Raw genomic sequence first — 25,014 nt, 5'->3', positions numbered from 1 at the left:
TGTCGGTGACAGTTCATGGCACCCATTGACTTCCATAGTATTTTTAAGTCAATGGGTGCAATAACACGTTGAAATATATGTGACATTTTGAAGAACAAAGTTAAATTGTAACTTTACCGTAATTACGACTTTGTGATGACGTTCATGTGCATTAAACTCGTAATCACAATCTTTCTGACATGACTTGAGCGTATCGATAGTCAATGTTTTTGCGATACTGATACTTGCCGGAAATAAACTCAAGAACGTTTTATGGGTGAAAAGGAACATGGTTAGGGTCATTCCTTCTGAGAGTGAGGAGGAGAGTCAGGAAGAGTGGATCTCTGAATCAGATTTGAGAGACAGTGTTCAGAAAGAAAGGCCAGCCCAGGGGTCAGTTAGGGGTCAGTCAACAAAGTAATGTGTGTGTGTGTAGTGTGTGAGTGTGTGTAGTGTTTGTTTGGTGTAAAATGGGACACATTTTATGATGGATATATTATCAGGGAAGCTCCCCCAAAGGCTAAAAGTCATGCCATAGAGGGTTAAATCCTACTGTGAGCTTCTAGTAAACTCCAATTTATCTAAATAAAATTCTCCCCAAAATTGTCATTTTTTGAGCTTCTTCCACTGCAAGAACAAAAAACAAACTGAGTGAATCTGACTTTCAGTTCAGCGTTTTATAGATCTGGCAAACCCAAGTTACAGAGATTGAATCAGACTCCAGTGGAGATTGGCTTTTGTTCAGATGGATGTTTATCTTGTTCCTTGACCGCACTGAACATGTGCTGAAAGGTAGCTGAGGATTACATCTGCATTTATGGAAATTAGATTTTATAATCCCAGTTGCCATGAAAATTAACCAATCATGCTATCTAATAACTCACATGGAAGACTGTATAACTTATTTAGTTTTTTTTGTTTTGTTTTTATGAATACAGAAATGTTTAATTCCAGTATTATTAATTATGCTATTTTTATTTTATTGTAATGAATCTGACCCTCTATGCATAGCCAAAAGCAGTTTGTGTTTGACCTTAAATTGTTGTTCTTACACAATTCAGACATCATGTGAGTGGAAGAACATTCAGTTTGATGTCCATTCAGGTGAAATTTAGCTTTGTACTTTATTGTTTTTATAACTTAATTCTATTTTTGGCATGTCATTATATTATTATTTAATTAATGTAATATTCTTTTTTTAAATTAAAAGTAGAAAGCATTTAATCAGGCAAAACAAATGATAGTGATGTGGGAAATAAGCTTCAGACAGAGTGTGGTACAGCAATTCTCAAAAACAAGTCCAAATGTCCTAAAGTTTATTAGGCTGTACAAAAAAAGTATGTGGTTATATTATAAATAGGACTTTAAAACTGCAAATTAACACCCCTATTAAGGCCACTTTCATCTTATAAAACTTAAAACAGGTCCGTTTTATTGTAAAACCACACATTCTTTTACATTTAGAGGCACATTCATTCCACTGCTTCAGCCAGTCGCATGCAGTAACCTCGTCCAGGTGAGTTTCTTTTTTTTGCACTTATGTAACAAGCCACTTTTTCACAGTGAACCGTGTTACCTGTCAAAATTTGCATTGGTTCAGCAAGTGGCCAATCAAAAGAAAACATTATTATTCTCTCAGTGTCTATTAAATCAAAACAGAAAGAGCTCGTTGAATATGATGACATAGAAACATTCTGCCCTCCAGTGGTTCATATGTGAAACCTCTCACTGGTAACAAGAAATTAAAGGGATACTGCACTTTTTTTTGGAAATAGGCTCATTTGACAACTCCCCCAGAGTTAAACAGTTGAGTTTTACCGTTTTTGAATCCATTCAGCCGATATTCTGATATTTAGAAGAATATCAGTAACCAGACTTTTCTGGTCTCATTGACTTCCATAGTATATTTTTTTCCTACTATGGAAGTCAATGAGACCAGAAACTGTCTGGTGCAGATATTTTATCAGAAAATCGGCTGAATGGATTTGAAAACGGTAAAAAATCAACTATTTAACTCTGGGGGAGTTGTAAAATGAGCCTATTTTCAAAAAAAAAAAAAAAAAAAAAAGTGGAGTATCCCTTTAAATTACGTTGACTTTTATTTCAACTTATTAATTATGCAAATTTGTTTAAATTTATTTCGATGGACTAATCAAAGCCCTCCACAGACTATGTCATTTATGGCTGTAAAACATAAAACAATCAGTCTATAACTATGAGCAACACATGTTGACCGTAACATAACCAAATAGCCTACATAAATGATTAATGTATTTTGCACAGCCAATCGCTTCTCTTCCATTTTGTTAGCCTGTCTGTCGCTGTCAGCCTCTCTTTCTGTTTCTGTTTCCGTGCCTGGAGAGCATTTTCCATTGATCAATCTCAATCTCTTTTTCTCTTTTTTTCTTTGCCTCATGTAAGATAGGCTAAAGGGCAAGAGGAATCCCATTTATTCCATACATATTTATATATTTTTTTCGACTTGCACTAATGGAAATAAAACGTGCTGTGATGTTGTTATGAACCAAATATTTGCAGCTACATATGACGTAACAGTGCAACATTACTTCACCAAAATAACTTTTTGTTCCAGTGAGTGTCAATGGAATGAAAGAACGATCTCGTCAGTGTGTAAATCCATTGCACCAATGCTAAAACTTGCAGTGACGTTGATATGAAACAAGCATTAGCCTATCTGATAATATAACGTAACAATGAAACATTACTGTAAGTTTGAGTGTCAATGGCACGAAACAACGACTAAGTAAGAGTCCGAATGAGAGGATGCAGAGAGGAGAGGAGAGGAAAGGATGCAGATTACTAAAGTTTTTTTTTTCTGGCCGCTGGTGAGCGCGCGCGTGGAGCAGAGCACGCGGAGAGAGAGCGCCCACGCCACACTTTCACGCGCCGCAAAGCGTTTTAATGTGACGCATCCTCAAACAGCAGCCGTTTTATCTGGCTTGTGCTTTAATATTAATTGAAATTAAAACAGTGTTATAAAAGAAATTGAAATGGAATAGACATGACGCTTAAATGGACTATGGCTACTATGTGATGACATTTGTGCACGAGCCGGTGAGTGTCGTTTTCGTTCTTCAAACTTCAAATTTGACTTCCAGTGGCTTAGTTTCAGTGCTTTTCATGTATTATTTAAATAAACATACATTTACCATATGAACATTTGATAGTATAGTTGTGCATGATGTGGTTCAATACGACGTAGAATTAAACTCGATGTTTGGCTGTTAATTGGTAAATAAATCATAAACACGAAACTACATAAAAATCACAGCGAATTCGCTCAAAATGTAGGTTAATTGCTCTATTAGTATACTTTTTGGTTGTCTTTGTAAGAACACAAACATATATGAATATTAGGCTAATTCAAAGCTCGTCTGTTGCCAGGATGACCTGTGTCCAGGTCAAGGTGAAGGGCATTTCAATCAGGCCTCATTCACAGCAGCCTATATCAGCAACAATGCGTGTCTACTTTATACTTTCATTGATCATTTAGTCATTATAAATATTGTAGAAAATAGTTGATATTTAGCTGCACGCTAAAACCAATTTGTTTTTTTTAATTAAAAAACAGACAGCCTATTGGAGATATAGGCTATGCCAACCTGTCAATTAAACTTTCATGCCATTTCTCACTATTTATTTGTAATCTATTACGCATTAGACCTATATTGTAGTGTTTGTTATTTTCAAAATTATAAAAAAGGGTCCCCCAATGCTTATAGGTTTAATAGTAGCTCATTTCTTCTTTATTTTCTACATTTTACTGTAAAAAAAAAATATTTTCATGATTTGTAATCACAACATTTTTTTCTTTTGTCAAATCAACTTTATATAGTTTTGAGTTTCTGCTGATTAAATCAATCTCCTTCATTGTATTAAGAGTTCAGATGCAAAAGCCTCTAAATGCCATTTGAAATTTTCTTCTAAAATGATCATTTTTATCAAGCTTGTATATTTAAGTTCAATAATTTCACTTAAATGGCAATAAAGATTACCTATTAAATCTACAAGCTTGATAAAAATGACCATTCTAGAAGAAAATTTCAAATGGCATTTAGAGGCTTTTGCATCTGGAGCTCTTCACTTTTAAGTCAGCCAGGTTACTTAATTTTTTAAGTTAAACCAACAATATTTTTTTACAGTGTACATACTTAAATATATTCTGTATTTAGCTACTTGAAGAATTTAGATTAAAGTGCAGTGCAGATTTGTATGTGCTACGGTCTTTGCTATATCAAAATTAATCTGATAGTCTCGTCTAACAGGACATTTCGATGTATTTCAATGGTGTTTAGTTTGCTTTATTAATGCCATGGAGCAGTTGGGTAATTCTATAAATAACACACTACCCAAACCAGGTCCTTTTATAATGGCTGCATTAACTTTTTAGTAAACCACACGGAGAGGCGATGGCACCCCAAATTTGGCTTTTTTGTTGTTATATTAAGATCAATAGTTATATAGCTGTCCTTCTGTAGGTACCACTGCAAAGAGGATTTTCATTTCAATTCTCTCTCCTTCATCTGGCGCTGTTTACAGTATTATTAGTTTGTAGTTGAGAGATTAACCTCAAGGTCATTAGTTCTAAGAATCAGTGCTTTCGTTTTTGACACAACGGCAGAATGAAAAGGTTTTTTTTCTGGATGCGTAAAGGATGGTGTAAGAACATCCACGATCACTTTCATTAGGAGAACCATTGGCTTGAGTATGATGTGAAAATGAACACTTAAAACGAAATGCTCTCTGACTAAAGGATTACCTTTTCATCTCCCATCCTCTTCCTCCTCCTCCACGTGATAGACTGGAGAGAGGATCTGAAAGCGATAGCAGGAGAGAGGGATATACTTTCTCCCATTTAATCTATTTCTCCCATTTAACTTTTGATGTATCACATAAGAGACTACAAACTACATTTTCCCCGCAGAGGACGAGCAGGAGGAACGCTCATAAAAAGAAAAGGAGAAATAACAATGAGATGAAACGATTTATGCATTATTTCAGTCCAGAGATTAATCTTCAAGAATGCGAGAGGCAGAGCTGTGGGAGGCACAGAGATAATTGAGTCAGAGATGGATGAGTTGATGAAGTTATGAAAATTGGAAAAGAGATATTTCCATTAAAACATGCTCGAGGAGCTTTTGAGTGAATGGGTGAATTCGTGATTTGGAACAACAAAATGTTCCTGGAACAACATTCCAATCAGATATAAGGGACAAGTTTACAGTTTATCTACGGAGTCCCACAGGGATCAATCCTTGGCCCTCTATTGTTTATTCTGTATTTGCTACCACTTGCTTCATCTTAAATAAATATGGAGTATCCTTCCATCTCTATGATATGCAGATCTATTTTCCTCTAAAACATAATGATAAAAATGGTCTACAACCTATGGAAGCTTGTTTCCGCCATGCCACTGAATAAAAAAATTAAATAAATGACTGTGACTTTTTATCTCACAATTCTGACTTTTTTTCTCACAATTGCGAGTTTTTATCTTGCAATTCTGACTTTATTTCTCAGAATTGCGAGATAAAAAGTCAGAATTGCGTGATATAAAGTCGCAATTGCGAGATATAAAGTTGGAATTGTGAGATAAAAAGTCAGAAATCCATGATGTAAAGTCAGAATTGTGAGATATAAAGTCAGTATTGCGTGATATAAAGTCAGAATTGCGTGATATAAAGTCAGAATTGCAAGATATAAAGTCAGAATTGCGAGATAAAAAGTCAGAATTGCGTGATATAAAGTCGCAATTGCGAGTTATAAAGTCAGAATTGCAAGATATAAAGTCAGAATTCCGAGATATAAAGTCGCAATTGCGTGTTATAAAGTTGGAATTGTGAGATATAAAGTCAGAAATCCATGATGTAAAGTCAGAATTGTGAGATATAAAGTCAGTATTGCATGATATAAAGTCAGAATTGGGTGATATAAAATCGCAATTCTGAGAAAAAAAGACAAAAGTGCAACTTTTTATCTCGCAATTCTGACTTTATAACACATAATTGCGAGTTAATATGTTGAAATTATGACATATTTTCTCAGAATTGTGAGATATAAACTCACAATTGCGACTTATCAGGCCAATTCTAAGGGTAAAATTTCTTTTTCCTCCTCAGAATAGTTTAAATCTCACAATTCTGACTTTATATCACGCATTTCTGACTTTATAACTCGCAATTCTGACTTTATATCTCACAATTCTGACTTTATGACTCGCAATTGCGACTTTATATCACGCAATTCTGACTTTATATCTCGCAATTTTGACTTCCCATCTCGCAATTCTGAGAAATAATGACAGAGTTGCGAGAAGTAAACTCGCAATTGTGAGAAAAAAAGTCAGAATTGTGAGATAAAAAGGAAACAAGGTTCCATAACAACCTCTGCTTGCTTGTCTGAGTGAACTTAAACTTTGGCTTTCAAGTAAATTTCTTAATTTAAATGAAAATAAAACCGAGATAATCAATCATTTTTGGGCCACCCCGAAATGTACCCTCGCAACGTATGAAACTCAATGTGCTCAAAACCTGGGCTTGTTTGACCACAACCTAAAATTTGAGAAACAGATCAGTGCTGTTGTAAAGTCATGCTTTTTCCATTTCTGCCAACTTTCCAAAGTAAAACCTTTTTTTAACTACAGCACAGTCTCCAAATAGTAATGCATTTGTAACATCTCGACTCGACTTTTGCTATTCTCTTTACTTTGGTCTATCCCAGTCTTCTCTCTCTCGCTTACACTCTCCTCTCTGGGACACAAAAATGAATTGATTACCCATCTTATTTAAACTTCACTGGCTACCTATCAAATTTAGAATTGATTTTAAAATGTTACTTTTTGTGTATAAAGGTCTTAACAACCTGGCCTCTCTCTCAGTACCTGACCGACCTGCTCTGTCTGTACACTCCGTCTCGTACCCTAAGATCCAGTGACCACTGCCTTCTTACTGTCCCTAGATCCAGACTTGAAAAAACGAGGCAAATGTGCATTTTCAACTGCAGGTCCAAATCTCTGGAACAGTTTTCCCCTCTATATCAGTCTGGCTCCCTTAGTTTCCATAAATAAATTCTGTTTAAAGTACTTTTTATTCTCTCTTGGTTTTAATTCTCCCTGACTTTTAGTTGCTTACTACTATAGTCCTGTACTGCATGTACTGATCTTCTCCTTTGTACAGCACTTTGGTCGGCCTTCGCTGTTTTTTAAACGTGCTTTATAAATAAATATTGTATTGTAGTGTATTTTATTATGTATAGATTTGGGTTAAAACCAGGGTTAGGCGCCTTTACGTTATTGTTATTCACCTGTCCTTTCACTCTGATTATTAGGATTAAGTTATGGGTAGGGTTAGGTTTAGGGATAGCGTTAGGACTACATTTTGGGACTTTTCCATGTTTGCGTGGTCTAGACAATAGACAGTCTGTGGCTTGGATTTTTCAGTGAAACCTTTTTCAGGTTACCTTTTTTTGACAGTAGGTGGCGACAAGTGTTTATAGTCATTGAATTATTTTTAATTCAGCTGTTTTGTGATTCATTCAGGAATAAAGCACCACTGCATGGAGTGGTTGATCCTGCTATTATTTTGTTCGGAATTTGGAACTATTTTTGTAAATACAGTAGACGAAGTAACTCGCGATACTGGGTCCAACATATAAATTACTCAACATTGACTTCTTGTTTATTGGACTAAATTTCAATAAAGAGATTTCCACGACGCATGCGCGATAATTGCGATCTCCTTCAACTACTTCAGTTCAGTTCTCGCGCATGCGTCGTGGAAATCTCTCGAACTTTCGTCTCAGGTCTACAAGGAAGAAAAGGAATAGTCGAATAAAGTCATTATTTTTGTTTGTTTTTTCACACAAAAAGTATTCGCGTCGCTTGATAAACTTATGCTTGAGCCACTGTGGTCACATGGAATATTTAATCATTTTCTTCATTGACATTCTGGGCCATCAAGTTTCGATCCCTTAGGGAGCCTATGTAGCAGTGATCCACCTCTCAAATTTAATAAAAAATATCTTCATTTGTGCTCCGAAGACGAACGAAGGTCTTACGGGGTTCGTACAACATGGGGGTGAGTGATTAATGACTTAATTTTCATTTTTGGGTGAACTATCCCTTTAAGATAAGTTGACCCCAAACCATTCTAATTCTTTGAGACTACGGAAGTCCACATCACAGCTACAACGATAACAACACAGAGAAACGATTTAGTTGTAATCACTTTTAGAAAAAAAAAATCCCAACTGATGAACGATAAAATCATTGACAGTCAATTAGAATCCACCCGACTTTAAAGATCTTGTGCATTTAAAGTGGCAGACGACAAACATGCTGCGTGTGCATATGATATACAGAACGTTATCATGCCAACGCATGTGGAGACAGTTATTGCATTAGTTTTGATTAGTTATCATCCCTGGTGTGAACAGGACTTCAATAATTTTTTTTCTTAAATATCTGTTTTAGTGCACACTGTAAAAAAATGTGTTCACTCAACTTACATTTTTTAGTTATCTCTTTGCTTTGACTCAGTTAAGTTTTATTTACTCAATGTTATAAGTATTTTCAACTTAAAAAGTTAAGTTGACATGGTTAAAATAGTTGACCCAACAACTTATTTCAAGTAACATAAACTTGAAAATTTCAGTTGAAAGATGATAATTTACATTTTCAAGTTATCTGTACTAAATGTATGTTCATTAAACTTGCTTATCTCGCGACAAATAATGATACTAATGTTACTGCTTCAGCATATGTTACTGTATTAAGTTGAGGTGACACATACTCCAGTTAAGTCAACTTATATACTAGTTGATATAGTGAAAACTTAACATGGTAAGTTGAATTAACATATTTAGAAACCAGAAGTTGTATCAACTTACAAAATTACATTGAAATAACTAAAATGCAGAATCATTTTTTACCGTGGGATGGGACTTTAAACATTGTTTGCAGCCATCTGTCCTAAATTATATGGACCTTATAATATGGATCTTCACAGACATGCGCAAATAAGGCTGTGAGACCGCAGGGTGTCCCATGTGTCATTGAATGATTCAGAACGGTCACATTTGCGTGGCATTTGGCACAGGGTCTTTGTCAGCCTGTGGTTATGTTCTGTTTTGTCAAGTACAATGTAATTTCCTCACCAACTAAATATGCACAAGCTTGCTCTTATCGTAATGAATGTGTGATAAACATACTCATACTGTACACACTGTTGGTTCTATGATAAGACTGTTGTCAGGAGTTTCAAGTAGCTTTAACAGTACTAGTTCAGGAGCAGTTCCTCACTGAATTTATAACCCTTAAAGGGTTAAAGAGGCTGTTGTGTCCTATAGAAATTGGTTAGGGTCGCAAAGACCAAATACCCAGACAATGTAAGTTGTGTCAGTGCTACTGCAGCAACAGGCAGTTTAAAAGAAGTCTGCACTCCCACGCATATCTAAGGTTACACAACACTTTATAAGCTCCTGGGGTTGAAGTGTTGCTGTCTCAGCAGCAACAGACCACAGTGTGGAAACCAGGGAGGCAGAGAGGTGAATGAGGAGGGCCATGACAGTATGTGCAGGTAAATGTTTGGCAGGATGAGGCATTTCTGAAGAAAGAAAGCATAAAAATATTCAACCTATTATATATATGAGATTGCTGTATAGCAAACCACAACCATCCGATCAGTTCCTGATGGACAAAATCAAATCCTGGATTACATTTTGTCTTACTATATGCCAACTTTAAAGAAATATTCCAGATTCAATACAAGTTAAGCTCATTCAACAGTTTTTAATGTTGATTTCTACAAAAAAAAAAATATATATATATATATTTAGACGATTTTTCTTGAAAAAATGCATTGATGCACTTACAATGTAAGTTTAATTGGGAGGTAAAACAATTTGGAGGTTTTAAAAACACAATAGAGATCTTATAATTAAATAAATGCACAGAAATGTTTGTGTTGTGACTCATGGCAACAAAGTTGTACAATTTTTAACCTTACATAGAAAAGGTTGGTACTTTTTTTTCTCATTTAAATCATATTAACACAAATGATGGACATTACATTGTGTCTCTATACTACTGTGAGTATTTTAATACTTACGAATTGACCTCATCAAACATTTTTAATCAACATCATGGCAAATGCGGTCGACTTAACTTAACTGAACTGAACTGGTACTGACACTTGAATATTCCTTTAAGATTTTAAAAATTCCTCATTTATCAGTTTAAGAGGAAAATTAGTCTTGCTGTCTACACATACATTAGGGTCTAATAATTAGTTGTTTGTATTGAAGCTTATTGTGGAGAGAGTGTGGATGTTATCTGTAGTTAATACTTCCTCATTACTGCTCTCAGATTAACACGAGTTAGTTTCCAGCCTGGCTTTCGTAGGCTGAGTGGATCACTATAATCTCATCACATGCCTCTGGCATATCTAGACTTGAGATTGAAGAAGATAGCAAATCAGAGACTGAAAGTGAGCGAGAGTGCAGGACAGAGAAATTGAGAGTGAGCCAGAGAGGGAAATGGAGAGAGACACAGCCCGGCCATGTGAATGCATGGACTTTTTGTGGCCCCATTTTGTGGCATAGCGGAATCGATGACACTATGGATTGGTCGTGCAGTATGTGGGCTGTTGTATTACTGCATGTGTTCTGCTGCTGGTGGCATATGTATTTCCACCATATACCAAAACTATATGCATCCAGTCACTGAGCTTGTTACATCAGCATTATACATTTTAAACAATTCGAAATTCGTGAAGTGCATAATGTTTTATTCACTAAATTTGCATTTCCTGCAAGTTTTTCAATGCAAGTTTCCGGCTTTGGTCCTGTGTAAATTCAATCTTGCCAATGCGATTCTTGTGTTTATTCAGCGGCTCACAAGAATGAACATCACTTGTGCACTTTAAAAGCATCTATAAATGGTTCATTATATGCAATGATGACAAGAACACTCACAGTTCAGACTGACCGTAGCTGGTTGTGATTCAGAATGCAATATGATCTATTTGCTTTTGGTTATATTTTGAATGGTGACCATCACAGTCAATAAGAGATTTTCAAATTTTGCTCTCAAATTTAATTTTTACATTTTTTTTAAATGATAGGCCACCTAAAGCTGAAATGTTCTACAAAACTTAAGTTTAAATAGAGTCTGTACAGTACATTATGTGGTTCAGGCAGAACTTAAACTAATTCTATAATACTCAAAAGCTTATTTATATTTATTATTATACTACACTTAATTTTTTATTCATGGTTATTTTAAATAAATAAATAACTCTAACCAAATGTGTCGTTAACATTTTTAATGTGCATTCTTCCTAGTTTGTGCTGGATTCAATACTAGTAGTAATGCCTGATTGAATACCGAACAAATTAATCTTATAAACGTTCTATTTAGTGAATCAAAACCTACAACCGTGACCAAATTATGATTCCCTAAAGAATACTTTTATGAGCTAATTCTTTTTTGTGAATCAAAAACATGATCAAGGAACTGATATTGTGTTGTATTGCCATGCTTTGTTTGTAATTTTTGGATAGTTCACCCAAAAATTATAATTCTGTCATCAATTACTCACTCTATTGTTGGTCCAAACCCATAAGACTTTCATTCATCTTCGGAAAACAAATGAAGATAATTTTAATGAAATCTGAGAGCTTTTTGTCCCTTTATTGACACCTAAACAACTACCACTTTGAGACTTCTAAAAGTTCCCGAAGAGATGGTAAACACGAGAATGAACCTCATTGTTCATTGCAGAAGCTAAAACATGCTGCGTAACACGACAATGAACCTCATTGGTTCTTGCAGAAGCTTAAATGTGCATAATGTTTGCAATTGTTGCCTTATTTTACTTGATTTAACACATAACAATGAATTGTGTTGGCATAAATAAATGTATTTAGGTTGATTCAGCAATATATATGGTTTATACAAATATAAATATTATATAAATAATTTTGACTTAATATAATAAAACCATTTAATTTATATGTCATCCTTCCTATTTGACAGCCTTGAATATGAGCCTGTGTTGTCAGTCCTAGCTGATGTAAAATTATTTTCACTTACTATATAGAAATGTGCATGACATCAGCCATGTGATTATCCGCATCAGCTTTCTGAAAAGTTGAAACAGAGAGTATGGGAGGGTGGAAGAGATCAAAGGTTATTTACTGTATGAAATGTTATTGAATTGATGCATGGACCTTAATCTCCCTCCATAACTCTTGAACATGGACATGTAATCAGGGACAGGGATAGAAACACAAAGAGAGACAGAATACAGGGTGGATAGAGTGACGAATGCAGTTTGAGTGCAAAGGGGTCAGAAAATAAACTTCTCAAAATAATTATATTTATACGTAGTGTCCTGGAACATTTTTTATGTTTAGGAACAATAGTGAAAATGTTTTAATTGTGCTCCTTTTTTTACAACCCTTTTTCTTTTATTAAAATATTCAGGGGTCAGATGGATCATATTAACCTTGTTATGCAGTCCAACGTTAATTGTTGTGTAACATTTGAGCTGATTTGCATAGATTTGCATAGATGCTAGTTTCCTGTTAATTGCAGTCTGATCAGGGCTCTCCACCCCGACATAAGCCTGGCACTGCAGCTCTGGCTCTCTGCCAGCAGTTATTCTGGAGCGTCCGCATATCACGCTGACCTTGGCCCCGTATCTTGGTCCTTCTGAATGCTGCACGTGCTGAGAAGATCAGGGGTGTTTGAGTAGCACTCAGTTTTCATAAGCAGCATGGGACGTTTCACCAGACACCACCAACATGTTAAAGAGATACGGAGTGAGAAAGTGAGAGAGTCAGTGTTAGTACATGTGAAGTTCACTGAAACTGTTAATCTTAACAATTTAAAATACTTTTAAAATTTACAATTATATTATCAGCTTAACAATCATGTTATTCAGCTATTTGAAAATTACCAAAATTGAGAATGGCCTTTTGTACAAATAAGTTCACATGATCAATGCTACAATATATATATATATATATATATATATATATATATATATATATATATAATACAATACAATTTAATTTATATATAATAAAAGGATTTAAAAATTCAAAATTAAACATTGTTAAATTTTAACATATATATATATATATATATATATATATTATTCTACATATATATTCTTTATATATATATAAAAAATATATATATATTATTTTTATTAGTATATTCTTTATATCTATCTATATCTATTATATTATACTAAATTGTGTAATGTTTAATTTTGATTTTTTTTAAATCCTTTTAGTATTTTTATTTGCAGTTCATTTAAAAACAATGAGGTAGGGCTGCATGATATTGGACAAAAACTAACATTGCATACTGTATATTGCAATGAAAACAATTTCAACAAAAAACTTGAATAGCCATGTGGAAAGAATTCAAATTTCTAGAATTATTGGGATGTTTTTTAGGGAAGTGCCTCTGCATAGAAAATGACCAAATAACAAGCATAGAAAAAACAAAAGTATAAATGATATAAGCAATGCTTTATTTTTCTCAGGTACGTTAAACAGTATTCAGGACAGGTACAGAAATGTAATCAAATGTAAAATAACACTGCATAGTCTTCATCTGTTAAAGCTATACAAAAGTGATTTTCTCTTTGTAGTTTGTTTGATTTAGATTAATGGCACAGACAGCTGCAGGAACTTTATTCTCTGATGTTATTTTAAAGGTTGTATCAGCGATTGTGGGTAACATCACTTCTGTTTGTGTTTGAAGCGAGATCCCAAACAAACCAAGTTAGCTCGCCCCTCCCTCCCATTTCGTGCTTCATGAAAAACTCGCACACTAAATCCCTACAATCTGATATTCGCTAGAGCGATCCAAGTTTAGTCGAGCTTCACTCATATTTTTTAAAGAATTATATTTTACTCGCAATTCACATACAAAAAAGTCAGCACTAGAAGCTACTCACCTGTCCAGAAGAAACCTTGGCGTCGGATTTAAAATTTGTAAATTCTTTGAGTTCTCTCCACATTTCAAAAGCCTTCTTGATTATTATTTGTTTCTTTGACGAAAAACGACGGTATTCCTCGCCATAATCCTCCTCCTCTTCTTGTGGATTGCCTCTTCCATGTTAAATGTATCTGGTCCGTTGATAGCATAGGGTTGATAGATGCTGGCTTATTCTTCAGCTCCGACTTCGCGTGCACAAGCGCAAAAACCCCTGTCGTGATTGGTTAGATCACTGTTTATTTTGATTTTGAGTGGTGGTTGTTCCCATTTGTTTTTGCGTGCAGATCTCAGAGTCTAGGCTGACTACAGAGACGTGTTTTTTGACAGCCTGCTTATGGGGCGGGCAGCTATAGCGGATCGTTAGGAAAGATTAGATGAATGTGATCATTTTTATTTGGGCCTGAAATCACTGATACAACCTTTAAGACTGAATGCACAATTTAATACATTGATAGGCTACACATCCGTTTTCTTTCTCAATTGTTTACGTTCACGTAAGCCAAAATCGACTGTGTTTATGACTCACCGAGACAGGTATTTTGGTTTAAAATGGTTTAAAATCACGTGAATGTTTTCATATCATAACGTTCAAAATCAGTGCAGTACAATTCTCAACTCTCTAGATCAGAACTTCTGCATTTTAATGGCTATAATAGGGTCACTTCAATATGTAGCCTTGACCGAGTCTAGCTTAGATACACCCCCCAGTGGGACTACTAATGCTTGGATGATGAATATGCCTAAATTATGTTGGTGGAGTTGGGGAGGTGGAGGGATGCCAAAACAGCTGATGTCAGAGCAAGGTGAGCGGCTGCTTATATGCTCAGGCATTTAATTGAAAGATTAGATGGGTTCACTCCTCCCGAAATTACGTTGTGATCTTCACTGAATGTAAAATCATGACAGCTACTTGCTAAAGGGAATAGAAACAATCTTCAAAGCCATGAGAGTGTAACTAACTGCTGTGGATGATCTCATTAGCTGAGAGAACATGAATGCTGTCAATCAACAGAATGGCTCTCCGCCAATGATGTATTTTCACCAGTGTTGTTTTATGTGTTAATCAATAGGTTTAGTGTTCAATTAAGATCTGAAACAGAATACACACACACACACAGAGAGAGAGAGAGACACAGACTGACAGCGTTGAGTTACAGTATAATGTGAAATGGTTAAAGAGGTCAAAGGCTGGTGATTAAATAAAACACACACACACTCACCAGATCCGAGTGAACAACACGCAGGACATGGAAAGCACTGTGACTACACTGTGAGCAAATATTTTTGTGAAAAAACTTGAAGTATTTAACTGGATATTTTAGCTTTCAGTGTTATATTTAAAGCCATTAAAAAAAATAAAGCTAAAATGTGTAGAGATTTGGAGAGTTTTGTGCCTTTTCAAAATTAAAGGGAAAATGTGTATCTTGGTGATTAAGTGAAGATTGTAATTTCTACTGCACTAGTGACACAGAATGGAATTTAAAATGTATATAATAGTTGATTCTGGACTGTAAAGTAAACACAACAATTTTTACTGTGATAGTGGAAAGTATTGTAACATTGAAGATTTTATTAACAACAATTTATGACAACATATATTTTTACATTGCTTTAACAAAATAAGTTCAGCAATGTTCAGCTTTTTAAATAAGATTTCAATCATTTTTTTTTTCAATTTAATGTAATTTAAGTTAAAGTTGATTGGACTTAAAAATTAAAGGCAACTTTTTTACAGTGTAGCTAAAAAAGAGCTGAAAAACCTTTAAAATGTATGTAATAGAGTGCCGAAGTGATGACGTTACTTTGTAGGACAACCCGGAAGCTAGCGTCGCATGGGTTCCCTCGGTCGAAAAGCAATGCATTTTCCCCATAGACTTTTGGAAAATCGCAAAAAATAAGATCTGTGTTCAACAAAGGGTTGTGACCCTTACACGTTTTGTCTAGCAAGATAATCTTTACGTGTTAATCCAAAATGTATGCATTTTGAAGCCTATATAAAGATTTTAAAAAACACAATCAGACACAATAAAGTTTAAAAAACCACAAGCAGGTTATAACTGTGTGTTCTATGTCATAGATCAAAACGTGAAAATATTTACGTAGAGGCTCTGTTCACCACAGACCTTATTTCAGGCGATTTAGCAAAAACCCATTCAAAAATCCCATAGGCTTTAGAGCGAGGGAACCGTAATGCTAAAATGCTAACTCACTTCCGCGTTTTGGCCTACAGAGTGACGTCGTAACTTCAGCACTCTATTGTTTAAAGGGGTGGTTGATTATGATTTCACTTTTCTAACTTTAGTTAGTGTGTAGCTGTTTGAGCATAAACAATATCTGCCAAGTTTCAATGCTAGATATTTGCTTTTAAAGAAATTGTTTTTAAGGACTACAACAAACGACTGGTAGGAACTTCCTCCTGGGTTAGTGACTTCACAAACCCTAAAATTTACATAAACCTCGCCCCCAGGAACATGCAGTCCATGTTGAGAAGAGGAAGAGTTGTTGTAGTAGAGCAGAATTGTGAGACTGCTCAAGCCGTCGCATTCGTCTTTTCACATACAATACAGTATGTAACACAAATGCAATAGCATGTCACTCTGTAGGCATCTTACAACAGTTCCCACATGAGCGATTTTATAGATTATCATGACAGGATATGCTAATTGAAGATAGTTAACGCCACATCAGCAACATAAATTCATCAACTAACCATTCCGAAATGTCCTGTTGGATTCTACATGTTGTCACTTCTTCTTGAGTCTCTCCAACATTGTCTGACTCCAGTTTCAGGCAGAACAGTGTCTGACATTTTAGGGCTGTCTGTGTCTGTGAAATTGTCTGTGTGAGGTAATTGAAGCTGCTAACACACACACACACACACACACACACACACACACACACACACAAGAGCTGTTTAAGATCAGTAGCTCATTTGATTTTAAAAGGACACACACGAAAAGACAAAAAGAGACAATTTTCTGACCCTCAAAAAGGGACAATTTTAACATGCTGTAAAAAATATCTTTGGGGTATTTTGGGAACTAAAATAAACCAAAAACGGGAATTAAAATAAACATGATTTGATCGTTTGAAATTCCTCAGGTTTGCATGTACTTTATTAATTTATTTTGATTAAATTTGAGGGACAGAGAATTTGTTTTGTAAGACACTAAATTTTACTTTATATTTGATCTTTTGCAGCAGATTTATGTTGACCTAATGGGCAAAGAAAGAAGGCAGAGGATGATCTATGTACTTCATTAAACGCCAGCATTGGTAATTTTCCACTTGTTCATATGTGAAATGAATCTGAAATGAAAGTGTAAGTGTAAAAAAATCTATAAAATAAATCTGTAAGTGGAATTGTGACACGTTTCCTAGAGCTGAATAATCAGACATAATCTGCATAATTGAACATGTTTTCATGTCACAGTGAAATATTTTTTTATCTTGCCTTTTAATTTCATATTAATCTTCATATTCATATGTTTTCTCTCTAGGGGTGTAGATTGTGATGTCCTCACAGAAAAAAAACGGCAGACTCCAACAATAAGGAACGTGACAGGGGCCTGTCTATATACTCTACCACAAATGTCAGTGTGAGGGCAGCAGATATTTGAAGATTCGTCTTTTTGTTTGGTTTCCACACTCCAATTTGTTAATTCTCTTTTGAGTGTTTTCTTCTCATTTCATCCAATGATATGTCTCTGTGCAGTGGGCTTTTCAAAATAGAAATCCTTTTTAAAGATTTTCTTTTCTATTATGTTCATTAAGCCTCGGACTACAGGTTTCTCAGAGCAGGTATATGAAAAGGTAACACCATTTATCAGGTCTAAACATTTGGTTCTAAGTCCATGAAGGTAATTATTTGTGCTTCAGCTTACGCTTGTCTGGCCTATTGTTCACTTTTAGGGATATTTCAACAATTGCGTGTGTTTTTTGACGACCAAACTGGACTTGGACTTGGACTCTGAGGAAGATCTCAAAGCATCGTCTAGCATTTTTAAGCTTTCGGAGAGGTCAAAGTACATCAACAGGTCATAATTCATCTCACTCTAAACCTCTTTCCTATTTGTAATGTGTGGACTTTCTTCTTTTTAATTCAGTTACAGAACTTCAAGTTTTGTCTAGCAAAATGACCCTTTCTTTGGGCTCTTGCCTTGAGACTGGATGAAACCAGACTTGAGGTGGAAATGTGACAGTGACAGAATGCCACTTATTTCAATGTCTAATATGACTGGGAAATGGACTTTCTCTGTGTTACAGAGTTATATTTGCTCAAAACGAAGCCAACTGGTCACAACTGTGGAGAAATGCTGACCAGTTTTGATATTAATTGCATGTCTCTCTTGTGTCTTTAAACATCCGTCCATTTAAATAAGGAAATGTGAAGAGGTTCTAAAGGGAAAAATCGGTCTGTATATGCATGCTGTTATATTCATTTATTATTACACTCATATTTTCTATGCTATTTTAATGCATGTCAAATTTTGTTCTTTTCAGCTTCCCCTTTATGTTCTAAAGCTTGAGACTTGTTTATGTTTTTCTGTTCATGTTATATAAGTTCCTTTCTTTCCTTCTGCATCTCTCTGCTCTGCTTGAGCTTCGCCTTGTTTGTCTGTGCCTTTTAGCTGCTCAATTTCTTATGTGGTTGCTATACATTGCGCATAGGCCTAAAGCAGCACCGTTTTCCCTGTCTGGTCTCTGCCCACCAACTGACCTTGTCAAAACTATTTCTAAAGCTGAGAAACTGCATTAAAACTGACTTTTTTCTTTATTCACTGCAAAAATAAAAAATTCCAGGAATACTAGTTTATTGATACCGGACAGCTTCCTATGGTGGACAGATTGCTCAAGTAGAGACTACGCGACTCTTCAAAAGAGGGACTCTGATGATGTCAGAGATGATCTCTAATGCGATTGTGTTCCGTCTCTGGGCAACGATTGGCTGCCGGGATCTGAATGACAATAAGGACTATTTCAGGCCATAAGCCTCGCTGTGGAATACAATCAACGACTTTCTCGCGGAAACATCCCAATTTTTGAATCCACTTTGACCCTGGATTTATCTGTCAAACTCTTGACGGCTTTTATTCTGTGTGCTGTCGCTAGTAATGGGGGCTGCTCGGGTGAAGCGGCGCTTCAGTGCAGTTGTGGATACACCTCTGGATGAGGAGGAAGTCATGAGACTGGCGCAAAGTGACGATGTCACTTCCTCCCATTCGGGCGTGCTTCCTTCTCCCGACTGCAATGGCAAAGTGCTCAACCTTCATCACAGCAATGGAGGAAGGAGTGAAGAGAGGGATGAGGATGATGATGTGCAGGAGGATGATGAGGATGAAGAAGGGGGAGGGAGGAGGGGGAGAAGGAGGAGGGCGTGGCTCGGCACTCAAGGGGGAGTCTGGGGCAGAGGGGAGGTGGGAGAGGAGCAAGAGAGCATCCTCGCCTTCCCTCTCTCCCTTACCGCCCCGCGATCGCCGCGGCCAGTCCCGCCGGCCCCGGCGGCGCTTTGTAGGCAAGGACGGGCGCTGCAACGTCACCTTCGTCAACATGAGCGAGAGGGGCCAGCGCTACCTCACCGACCTCTTCACCACCTGCGTGGACATCCGCTGGCGCTGGATGCTCGTGGTGTTCACCCTCTCCTTCTTGCTCTCCTGGCTTCTCTTTGGATTCGCTTTCTGGCTCATCGCCGTCGCTCACGGGGATCTGGCTTCCCTGGCGTCATCTTCCTCTTCTCCTTCGTCTGTTTCTTCCTCTTTTGCTCCTCTGCAACCTGCCAGGGTCTCGGGCCCGGTGCAGACAGTGGCGGAGACGGAGGAACGCTGCTTTCAGCAGGTGAACAGCTTTATGGCGGCGTTCCTCTTCTCTCTAGAGACGCAGACATCTATAGGCTACGGCTTCCGGAGCGTTACCGAGGCCTGCCCCCTGGCGGTGTTTGCTGTCGTGTTGCAGTGCATTGTGGGCTGCATCATCGACGCTTTCATCATTGGGGCGGTAATGGCTAAGATCGCCAAGCCCAAGAAGCGCAATGAGACACTGGTGTTCTCGGATGTGGCTGTGGTGGCCATGAGGGACGGGAAACTCTGCATTATGTGGCGAGTTGGAAACATGCGCAAGAGCCACCTGGTGGAAGCCCATGTACGAGCACAGATACTGAAGGTCAGTAAGATGTTGTGCGTGTGTGTCTTGTCTGAAATCTTTTGTCTTTTAAATCGGTAACAAATTTGGTAACACTTGATATTTTGATTGTTCTTTTTAAATTTTGTTGACTATAAGTAACGCTGCACCTACGTGTCAACTAGCTATCGTTAGAGTATTAAAAGAGTATCAGTAGACTGACTGCCTAATATCTGACTGCTAACACTTTATTGTGATGGTCCTTCAACAGATTGTGCTAACAATAACTTTGCATGTGCATGTCAACTTATGGCGCTTTTCCATTACCGGTACCAGCTCGACTCGACTCGGCTCGCTTTTCGTTCCGTTTTTCATTGCAGACAGTACCGCCACAAATAGTACCCGGCCGGTCGTCATAGCAACGCCTTTCGTTCCTCGTTGCCCTATCAATCTCTCGCAGGATCCTCTCTTTGGCCACCAAACAAAGTCTGCACCTCCTCGTTTGACCACGCCGTATTCTTCCGAGTTGCCATAATAATAGTTGTTAGTTTAGTAACTATCTCTGGGCAAACTATTTAAAAATAGAGGGGTTATTCTGGATATTCCATCTGGTGCATGCAATGATGAGACAGTGAATGGTGACGATTCTCTCTGACCAATCAGCAGTCAACATTGTTTTCATGTGACATTTTCTCGTCATTTTCTCACTCGCTCAGGACCTCGCCGGAGGTGGTACAAAACAAAGTACTCGAAAGCAGGTACAGGTACAACTTTTACACAGTGGAAAACCAAACAAAGGCGAGCCGAGTTGAGTCAGCTGGTACTGGTAAAAAAAAAAAGTCAAAAGCAATGATGAAGGCTTCAATACAACATAATTAATCCGAATGGGCCCGATACGAATGAAATTTCGATCAGATTAAATGGGATGGTTTATTCCTTTTCTAATCCGTTCGAGAGGACACGTGGTGGTGGATAAGACACATGCCTTTGGTGTGAGAGACCCGGGTTCGAATCCACTGTGAGACACCAATGTGTCCCTGAGCAAGACACTTAACCCCTAGTTGCTCCAGAGGCGTGCGACCTCTGACATATATAACAATTGTAAGTCGATTTGGATAAAAGCGTCAGCTAAATTAATACATGAAGAGTTCAGATGCAAAAGCCTCTAAGTGCCATTTGAAATTTTCTTCTTTAATGATGATTTTTGTCAAACTTGTATATTTAAGTTCAGTAATTTCACTTAAATGGCAATGATAATTACCTATTAATTGTTATTTAAGTGAAATTACTGAACTTAAATATACAAGTTTGATAAAAATCATCATTAAAGAAGAAAATTTCAAATGGCATTTAGAGGCTTTTGCATCTGAACTCTTCACATGTAAATGTACATGTAAACACTTGATCAGATTGAAAACCGAAACTGGAAACTAAAAACTGCTTCACAATTGCTTCACTGCTTATTTAGATTTTTAAATTTTGTCCATCAAATCAAAGTCATGTGGTATGACCAACTGGGAAGGTACACTAACATTCAAAAGTTTTAAAGGAAATAAATTAATCCTGTTATTAGGCATAAGATTCACCAAAAGTGTCATTAAAGGTGTTTATAATATTACAAAAGATTTCTATCTCACATAAATTCTTTTGAACTTTATATTTAGACATTCTTTAGAGTTTACACAGAAATATTAAGCAGCACAACCGTTTTCAACATTGATATTACCACTTTTATTATATTTTGACCTAATAAATGCAGCCTTGTTGAATATAAGTGACAAAAACATGAAAAAGGGTAAACTTTTAAAGGGTAGTGTACATGAGACAGTAATACCATGCAAAGGTAGAATACATGACGAAATGAGAGAGAGCGAATGAAAGAGAAAAAGAACGAGAGAGATTGACATCTGGACAGTTGGTGTGGTTAATGAGGGCTTGTTTTCTTCAACCTCATACCGGAGGTTTATAAGATTTGTAGAGGAGATTAACTTTACTAGAGCAAACCATTGTCTGTGTGTGTGCACGCGCGTGCGTGTGTGTGACATCATTTAACGGTCGGATTTAATGTATTTGTGTCAGTATGTTTTGTTTTACAGTGAATGAAATCTTGATGTCTTAAGTAGATCCGAGTGTGTGTATTATGTCTGTGAGTGTGGGGTTTATGTTTTTCTTTTATCGTGTCCATGTCTACATAAATGTTTCTAACAGGTTCTGGTAAGATCGATGTTTGAACATGAAGATAAGACAAGACCCAAATAAAAAATAATACACTCTAATAGTTCCTATGTTATTGCATAATGAATAAAAATACTGGAATAAAATGACCAGAGTCAATATGCACACACATACATCATAAAGACATTGTTATTTTTTGTAATTTACAGAAAAAAATGGAATGTAATTACTTGCTGTATCAGCTTAGATAATCCAGCCCGTTCTCATCCTTTAACGTCATATAGAGCGCTATATGACAAAACGGCGCTATACTACGCACATGGCACCCGTTATCGTTAATATAACACGCGAACCCAAGACGTTATAATCTTGAACTGTGTCCTGACAATAATATGTGCACAGTTTTTATTAATAAATATGAAACCTAAATATTGACTAAATAAACTAAATTGGCTATAGGACATTTCTGTCAAACAATAAAAATGACAACTGTGTGAAAAAGTGAACATTTCCTTTGACCTTTTTTGCAGTCACGGGTGACCCCTGAGGGTGAGTTCCTGCCATTGGACAATGCAGACCTCAATGTTGGCTTTGACAATGGAACAGATCGCATCTTTTTGGTGTCACCTGTGACCATCGTGCACGAGATAGATGAGGAGAGCCCTTTCTTTGAGGTGGACAAACTAACACTAGAGGGGGACAAAGAGCTGGAAGTGGTGGTGATTCTGGAGGGCATGGTGGAGGCCACTGCCATGACAACCCAATGCCGGTCTTCATACCTGGCCTCTGAGATCGTCTGGGGTCACCGCTTTGAACCTGTGCTCTTTGAAAGGAAGAACTGCTACCAGGTGAGAGACAGAGAGAATAAAGAAATGGAGGGTGGGAAGTGATTGAGTGAAATGTAGTGGTTACAGTGGATTCATCACAGTGTTTGTAAGGCATTGTATTGACTATCTATCTATCTATCTATCTATCTATCTATCTATCTATCTATCTATCTATCTATCTATCTATCTATCTATCTATCTATCTATCTATCTATCTATGGCCTGTAAAACCTTCAAATATCAAGATGTTTTAAACTTTCAAACAAGGCATTGCCATATTAACATTTAAACGGATAGTTCACTTTGAAATTAATTTTTGGTATGTTTTAGCAAGTCATTAAATCATGTTTAATTTGGACTTAATTACTGTAAACATGCTCTTTGAGGTGGTGACCATAGACCTCCATTATATGACTGATAGACAAGAACGGTTTGACCTAAAAATATCAAAATTGAAACTACTGCAGAAACAAAGACACCAACATCATGGATGCCCTTGAGGTAAGCTAAAACATAGCAAAAATGTATTTCAAAGTGAACTATCCCTTTAAAGACTGTTTTGACAAATTTACTTCCTTAAATTAAAATTAAATTCTGCAAGTCTTTAAACTACAATGGATTGAAATAAAACATACATTCAAATCTCAGTCCGACATTATAAATAAATAGGAGCTAATAGTCTACAATAATTTGTATTGGTTCTTCATTTGAAATGCATGTAGTTATGCTTTGTACTTGTCATGCGTCCTCCCCGCCTCTAGGTGGACTACTCGTACTTCAACAGGACTTATGAGGTCACGGACACGCCAACCTGCAGCGCTAAAGAGTTAGCAGAGAAAAAGTACATCCAGGGCTCCCGTTCCTCCTTTTGTTACGAGAACGAAGTGGCTCTGCAGCTCTCCTCCTCTGTCCATTCCTGTCCCGACCAATTCTCTCCATCCCCCTGTTCTTCCCCCTCTCCCTCGCCCTCTTTCGTTCGGCCCACACCACCACCTCGACAAGAGCACCCACACATACACTGAGCCATGTGGCTGGGATAAAAGGGCACCGGGGAAAGCAGTGGTCAAAGGAAGAAAAGGAGGTAGAGAAAGAAAGGGAAAGGGTGAGGATGGAGGGAGGAGTTGGAACTGGGGGGAGAGAGAGAGAGAACCAGCAAATGGACAAAGACCTGGAAAGACAGACTTGGACAGGGGACTAAGGCAAAGAGGACCATAAAGGGACAATGTAGGACTGATTAATGACAAAAGGTCATGCTTACGATGGGGTGAGAAAAGACAGAATGCACAAAAGATGGAGAATAGAAAAGGGAAAGGGGCCTCTTACCGCCTGGGAGGAGAGAACCAAAGAGCAAAATAGTGAGACAGTGGGGCAAATTCACTAAACGGTTGCATCAGTGCAGTATTTCAGCTTATAACTCCCTGTAATCCTGTTTAGACTTTTCAAGGCAAAACACTCAGCGGCCATCTTGGAAGCACTATGGTTCCCTTCACAAAAAACCTATAGAATTTTTCCATTGACTTTTGGATAATTGCAGAATATAAGCTCTGCGATCAACAGAAGTTAATCATTCTTCTACATTTTGCTCATCATGACAATCTTCACAAATTAACACAACTTTTACGAATTTTAAATTGCCAGAAGTAAAAAGCTAAGCGTAGTCCATAAACGAACACTGCGACTTTAGTGCCACCAACGTTAAGTTTCACTCTCATTCTTTATTTACAGGATGGAAAGTTTGATTTTGAATAGTTTGCACAGGTATAAACTAAAGTTTTCCTGTTCGCTGTAATGGCGTTTGATGTCCCACAACCTCTGTAGTCCCATTTAGCCACTTATCTAAATGGTAGTTATCAGCTACGTTTTTCAATGTGTTAAAGTTTT

At 36.9% G+C, this 25,014-nt stretch overlaps 1 protein-coding gene across 1 annotated transcript; it reads left to right on the top strand.

Annotated features, from left to right (window-relative positions):
* Nucleotides 1-17,526: 17,526 nt before the first annotated feature.
* Nucleotides 17,527-25,014, top strand: kcnj14 (potassium inwardly rectifying channel subfamily J member 14). The gene is given in 5 exon segments (XM_039694568.2): nucleotides 17,527-19,106; nucleotides 19,109-19,370; nucleotides 19,372-20,173; nucleotides 22,837-23,154; nucleotides 23,895-25,014. Coding segments are annotated over 5 exon segments (1,773 nt in total). The 5' UTR covers nucleotides 17,527-18,976; the 3' UTR covers nucleotides 24,156-25,014.

The sequence above is a fragment of the Pimephales promelas genome, chromosome 12 (assembly GCF_988280905.1).
Source record: "Pimephales promelas chromosome 12, fPimPro1.hap1.1, whole genome shotgun sequence".
Taxonomy (NCBI): Eukaryota; Metazoa; Chordata; class Actinopteri; order Cypriniformes; family Leuciscidae; genus Pimephales; species Pimephales promelas.
This window is presented reverse-complemented; position numbering and strand designations above follow the sequence as displayed.